The sequence below is a fragment of the Aedes albopictus genome, chromosome 2 (genome assembly GCF_035046485.1).
Source record: "Aedes albopictus strain Foshan chromosome 2, AalbF5, whole genome shotgun sequence".
In the NCBI taxonomy this organism is placed as follows: domain Eukaryota; kingdom Metazoa; phylum Arthropoda; class Insecta; order Diptera; family Culicidae; genus Aedes; species Aedes albopictus.
This window is the reverse complement of record NC_085137.1, coordinates 291,737,702-291,743,701: the sequence shown is the minus strand read 5'-3', so window position 1 is coordinate 291,743,701 and position 6,000 is coordinate 291,737,702. Positions and strand designations below refer to the sequence as shown.

Genomic DNA, 6,000 nt, shown 5'->3' with positions numbered 1-6,000 from the left:
ATAAAACTAGGGGAAATACAGTCACATGGAAAGATATTAGGAAAATTCGCTGAAAAACTATCAAAGTTACCCCGTTTTACGGTACATTTGTTCCTCCCTTCCCATTAACAAAAATTTCTTCTCGTTACAACCATGGAGAATCATTTTTGGAGATACAGAAGTATACTCGATCTCTAGTATATTGAAAAAAAAAAAACAGGCGACTAAAGTGGAACGCAACTTCGGAAACAGTTGGGAACCACCGGAACCGACCAGCACTGGCACACTGACTGTCGTCAACTATATTTGAAACCCAGAATAGCGTAAGGCGGTCTAGTGTTCCGGCCTACAGACACCAGCAAAGGCGAATCCGAATTTGTTACGAAAAATAAAGCAACGCGAGCCGAACCAAATGCTCGTGCCTGTGCCAACGTGATACGCTTTACTCTGCTTCTTTGAGCGTTGAGATTTGCACACAAAACGACTGTTTTTGTGTTCAGACTTTTTTGTTCTTGGCGTTTCCGAGTATCCTTGTTTTTATTTCCCTCGCGTCTCGACGTCCTTCCGACCCACTCGCACGTGTCCGTCCGGCAGATCGATCTTCCATTATTGCGCTTGTCGCGGGAATCGGTTATCACATTTTCACGCACGCACGATCTTCATACGTACGCTCTAGGCGTTCGCGGTGGCATCAACGACATTATTACGTCTACGTTGGTCAACTGGATTCGGTTTGCGGCAGGTGTCGTTAGTTACGCTTCACTTAAGTGCATCGGTTACTGTGCTTCGAATAGTGGATTTTAAGGCATTCTGCTGCATATTGGCACGATTATTTGAACAGGACATTAAGTAAGTTTGTGCTAGTGAGTTAAGGAAATTTACGAAAAAAAAAATCGAAATCTGTGCTCGTTCACGAGAAAAATTCTGCAAAGGAGAATTTTACTCAGTGCGGCCGACGACGAGAGGAATGCGTCAACGAAAATTCGCTATAAATAAGTGTGATAGTATATAAGTTGCAATAGCAGCAAAAAAAACAGCCGCAAGTGAAGTTTATCTTCAATTTACACAGAAGCTCTTCAACAAGTAATGATCTTCTGCTGGACATAACAATCATAATGGATAAAGATCAAGGTGATATCAATAGAGGTAAGTCCGTAAGATTGTCTGGCTCTTGACTAAAATTCAGCTTAAAATCACCTAGTTAGTTTCTTCCTAAGCACCTCCAAGCTAATAACCCTTTGAACCGAACCTATCCTGCAGCTAGGATTTCCGTTGCAATGAGCCCCCCTTATGATACCAGCAAGAAAGCATCTCTCGTTCAAACGCTACTCTACGTGGCACCTGTTGTGGGTAAATATATGAGAGTACCGCACGTAACTCCGTTCGATTTGTTCATTTTTCGCCAGCCATCTTCATACATTTTCCCACTTGGCTGCCTTTGACATGCTCTCGTAGTCGCCGTGTTTCTGTTCTAAAATTATACATTCACTTTAAACTCGACCGGCAGCGCATTACATCGAGCAGAACCGCACTTCAATATTCCCACCATTCGCACACCGGTCGGTCAGTGTCACAAATAATGACTAGGTGGCTCCACATAAAAATCCAGGCTCATTTCATCACCCGCGTGCACTCATTCTTGTGTGCAGTCAGTGTTAGCAATATTTGACAGGAGTGAAATATATGGCGATATAAATACGAATCAGCAGCTTTTTTTACTCGTGTAGGTGTTTTTCTTCGCGCATGTAGATTGTTCTGCGATAAAGTGCGCGTCGGAGACGTAAATATTTTGGAAAATACTCAGGCTTGTTGGGCCATGAATGGAGGCTATGTAAATACTATGTATATACTATGCTCGACATGTGGAATGATTTCCTGCTACATCAAGTCACCTTTAATAAAACTACTTATAAGTATGATATAAGTTTAAGCAACTGGAAATGTTTTTTATATGAGTCACATTTTTTAATCAAATATAACTGTTATTATGGAAGACTCACAGGTTAGTCACGCAAAAGCATGTCATTACAACAAAAGTGTTTATAAATGTCTAGAACGCGCACTGGAGAGCAAAAATAAACAACCAAGCTTCTCTATGAATTTTCTCTTAGAGCAAGGAGGTTGCACATTCATAACTTGATTTCTAAACTTCATTTAGACGAAATGTGAAGCCGCTGGCTGCCACAACCTCGCTGCATTTCAATTTCCCTACAGCAATTGAAATGCCGTGTAATTTATCTATTTTAATCAAGAAAAAGATACACATTTGGCTTGGGCAGCCCAATGTTTTCGCCGTTAAACTAATAAAACTATCCATGAAAAATTGCCAAATGATTTATTGATAACTTTACAATATTCCATAGAAGCATACCAGAAAACCATGAAGCAGTCATTTAGATCCATGAAACATTGTCAAATGCCTCCTTTTTTCCGTAAAATTTAGCATTACAAAAATCCATAACTTTATAAATTGCTCCTTGAACTAATCACGGGAATATTCTCACGAGCGAGCGTGAGGTGGTCGAGAGGTGGCGGCAGCATTACGATGAGCACCTCAATGGCGACGTTGCAAGTACCGAAGGTGGCGTGGTAACAGATCTAGTAGTATGTGCATAGGACGAAAGACTTCCGGCCCCTGACCTCCAAGAGATTGAGGAGGACGTAAGCCGTTTGAAAAACAACAAAGCCGCTGGAGCAGATCAACTACCAAGCGAGCTTCTAAAATACGGTGGCGAAGCACTGGTGAGAGCACTACACTGGGTCATTACCAAGATTTGGGAGGAGGAAGTATTACCGGAGGAATGGATGGAAGGTATTGTGTGTGCCATCTATAAAAAGGGCGACAAGTTGGATTGCGGGAACTACCGCACGATCACACTCCTGAGCGCTGCCTACAAGATGCTCGCTCAAATTTTATGCCGCCGTCTATCACCGATTGCAAGAGAGTTTGTGGGTCAATATCAGGCTGGATTTATGGGTGAACGCGCTACAACGGACCAGATGCTCGCCATCCGCTAGGTGTTGCAGAAATGCCGCGAATACAACGTGCTCAGACATCACTTGTTCATCGATTTTAAATCGGCGTATGATACAATCGATCGAGAACAGCTATGGCAGATTATGTACGAATAAGAATTCCCGGATAAACTGATACGATTGATCAAGGCGACGATGGATCGAGTGATGTGCGTAGTTCGAGTATCAGGGACACTCTCGAGTCCCTTCGAATCTCGCAGAGGGTTACAGCAAGGTGATGATTTTTCGTACTTGCTGTTCAAAAGCGTTAGAGGGTGTAATAAGGAGAGCTAGGATTAACACGAGTGGTACGAAGTCCGTTCAGCTGCTTGGTTTCGCTGATGATAGTGAACCGTATTAGTCATTAATGTGTCGAAGCAAAAGTACATGATGGCAAAGGACTCCATAATTTCACTAATAATTTTTCCATCTGAACATACAGGGTGCGGAAAAAATGTTTGGGATCAGGTATCAGAAGGCCGGCTCCAGAGGCACGTTATCCTCCATTTGGGACATTTGTGCCAAAAAATGTTTGGGATAGACAACTTTTTTTCTCTCAAAGAAAGTTCAACAAACTGTAACTTTTCATTGGTAGAAATTTCGGCTCGATTTGCTAATCTTTCGCGAAGCTAGAACTGTTCTTGTAAAACACTTTTTTTTATTCTTAACTACCTAACTTAACTTACAGCTCTTTTGTCCATTAGGGCGAAGTTGCTCACTTCTTATATCTCGTTCTCCGTAACTAAGGCTGTGATAGTTATGAAATTTGTTCACTTATATTTCAAATGAATCAACAATAACTTTAACGAAGACAGTGTACGTTTTTATACAGATATTTTTCTTTTGGGATCATATATGAAGGGTTAATTGTAATCACATAAAGCTTTATAGATATTATGACATCGTGGACATTGGCTGCATGGCTTTCCGTCCGTGTAAATGGGCTTGTTGATGAAATTCGTATTGGCATAGTTACAAGCCAGGAGGAACGATTTTCCCTTGAAACCTTTCCTAGTTTGATCGTAAGTTGAAATAGCACATCCAATATGGCTGGAAACGTCCCGAACCATCGCAGTAAAATGACCAATTCTACAAATGTTGGTATTAGATATGCAATCATCATTTATCATATTTCATATTACACTTACGTTTTTGTTGCCCGTCCGTACTTTCGTATATGATCCATTTTTGCGTCTTTGTGTTCCATAAACCATCCGAGAATGCTTTGCCGGATATTCTGGTTATGTTTATTCAATGATCCACTTTTCCAAGAATAGGCCAAGTTTTGACCTGCATCCTTGAATTTGACTATTAAAAAAGATTGAACAATACATGTTGTTATTTTATTCTATGTAGTGTATCATAGGAATCACCTGTACTACGACATTCATCGTGTTTCATTTTACACTGCTTTACGTTCAGTTCAGCCAAATATGCTAATTCGTCATCCCAAACCTTGTGATTATAAATTTTATAAAAAAAATAGTTATATCAAATACACTTCAGAAGAGTATAATTTACCATCAATGACATGTTTGAAGCGGGTTCAAATTTACTCAGACTTCCACTCGCTACAAAATTCCGTAGCCGATTGTGCATCATCAGTATTAGGTTTTTCCTTTTTGTTGACATGGGAACTAATGCTGGTTTAATACAGGTAGGCGAAAAATTCTGCTCAATAATAAATCTTTTATTCATGTTGATCATCAAAGGAATTTCAAATACTTACTCTGTTGGAGTTGCATCCGATGTGTTTCTTTGCGTCATCGCGACAAACACCCTTGGCACAATAATTCGATGTGCCAAATGCTTCTGTTTGGTCCAAATGTGCGATAATTATGATCAACACTGCAAGATGCATCCGAACACAATTTGCAGTGAACTCCATTTCTTCCAACACTGTTCTGGTGTATAGCACGTTGGACTGTTTAAGTAGTATTCTTGTAAAATAATTGATGTCATTTGCTATATCGACAGCTGTATATTTTTGCTTAGAAAATATTTAACTTCTATGACAGTTACAAATCAACTCATTAATTATCAAATCAAATAAGACTTTTACATCTACATAACCATCACAATGTGATACGTTTGAAGACCAACTCAGATCGACTGCAAACATAAGGTGAAACAGCGTGGTATTAAGGACAGGCTTGTTAGAATCCCAAAATGGCCGCCATAATGGCCGACTTTGGTATCTACTCACGATTTCGAGGGCACAATTCTCTTCCTAAACAAAACCAGCGCACCAAAATATTCTGGGCCGACCGGGAATTGAACCCGTTACTCTCAGTTTGCTGTATACCCGCGCGTTTTCTGCTATATGGGCCCTGAAATGTTGATGTACATATTAATAGGATTTTTATAAGAATTTCTAATAGTCTCAAAAGTTTCAAAAATTAGCTTTTTATGAGTTTGTTTGGTTTTACGACTGTGGATTCTACACGTGATGAGAATTTCTTGGTTCTGGCAGTCTAAGTTGGTAGTAAAAGGCTGTTTTGCTCATATATCTGACGTTTATGTTATCTTTATTTAACCTACCAACTCGGACAGCCAGAGCCGAGAGATTCCTATCACGTTTATGAATTCGTTTAGAAGAGTTTCACCAAGCCCTATAGAAAGGCTTCTCTCAAAATCAGACAAAACCAACGTGCCTCCAAAAACTCAATCAAGATTAAATTTTAATAAGAAATCGCAAAAAACACCTATTTTTTGCATAACATTTTAACTGCAAGCTTGCCAAACCATTCTCTTGGTATCACATTAGTGTAAATTCCTCTGGGATTTCCATCAGGCATTCCTTTTACTAGTTTTGGTTAGGTTTTACTTTTTGCAGTTCCCGTATGACTATTATTATTATCTTTATTTTTATTATTATTATTATTATAGAGTTTTGGAACTTCCCAGTAAAAATTGCTGGAAACTTTCACCTACCCCGGGCAATTGGAGCCTGATCCCCTGTGGATCTCATTAGCCGGTTTTCTTATATCCCAATCAGTCTGCTTC

General features: G+C 39.8%; 2 protein-coding genes across 4 annotated transcripts in view; one reads left to right on the top strand and one right to left on the bottom strand.

The window, feature by feature from the left end:
• The first annotated feature begins 349 nt into the window (after positions 1 to 349).
• LOC109414220 (titin) overlaps positions 350 to 6,000 on the top strand; it is a 74,387-nt gene continuing 68,736 nt past the window's right edge. Inside the window, exon 1 of one of the 3 annotated variants that reach the window (XM_062852073.1) lies at positions 350 to 1,125. In XM_062852073.1, the coding sequence (XP_062708057.1) occupies positions 1,095 to 1,125 (31 nt within the window). In that variant the 5' untranslated portion in view covers positions 350 to 1,094. Of the gene's footprint in view, positions 1,126 to 1,241; positions 1,330 to 6,000 lie in introns of those variants that run through there. The other 2 variants (XM_029859742.2, XM_062852074.1) reach the window with 2 other exon arrangements.
• Positions 3,789 to 4,918, bottom strand: LOC109423715 (antigen 5 like allergen Cul n 1). The gene is made up of 5 exons (XM_019698700.3): positions 4,724 to 4,918; positions 4,516 to 4,665; positions 4,368 to 4,449; positions 4,143 to 4,302; positions 3,789 to 4,083 (listed from the first exon to the last, which is right to left on the bottom strand). Exons 1-5 carry the CDS (start codon positions 4,880 to 4,882, stop codon positions 3,858 to 3,860), a joined length of 777 nt encoding a protein of 258 aa, XP_019554245.3. The 5' UTR covers positions 4,883 to 4,918; the 3' UTR covers positions 3,789 to 3,857.

What these genes read in the sequence shown, in the direction of transcription:
- LOC109423715 (XM_019698700.3), bottom strand. Translation starts at nt 4,882, where the DNA reads ATGGAGTTCACTGCAAATTGTGTTCGGATGCATCTTGCAGTGTTGATC. An exon ending in CTTCAAACATGTCATTGATG is followed by an intron (nt 4,450 to 4,515) that starts GTAAATTATACT and finishes TATAATCACAAG; the next exon opens with GTTTGGGATGACGAATTAGC. An exon ending in TACGGACGGGCAACAAAAAC is followed by an intron (nt 4,084 to 4,142) that starts GTAAGTGTAATA and finishes CAACATTTGTAG; the next exon opens with AATTGGTCATTTTACTGCGA.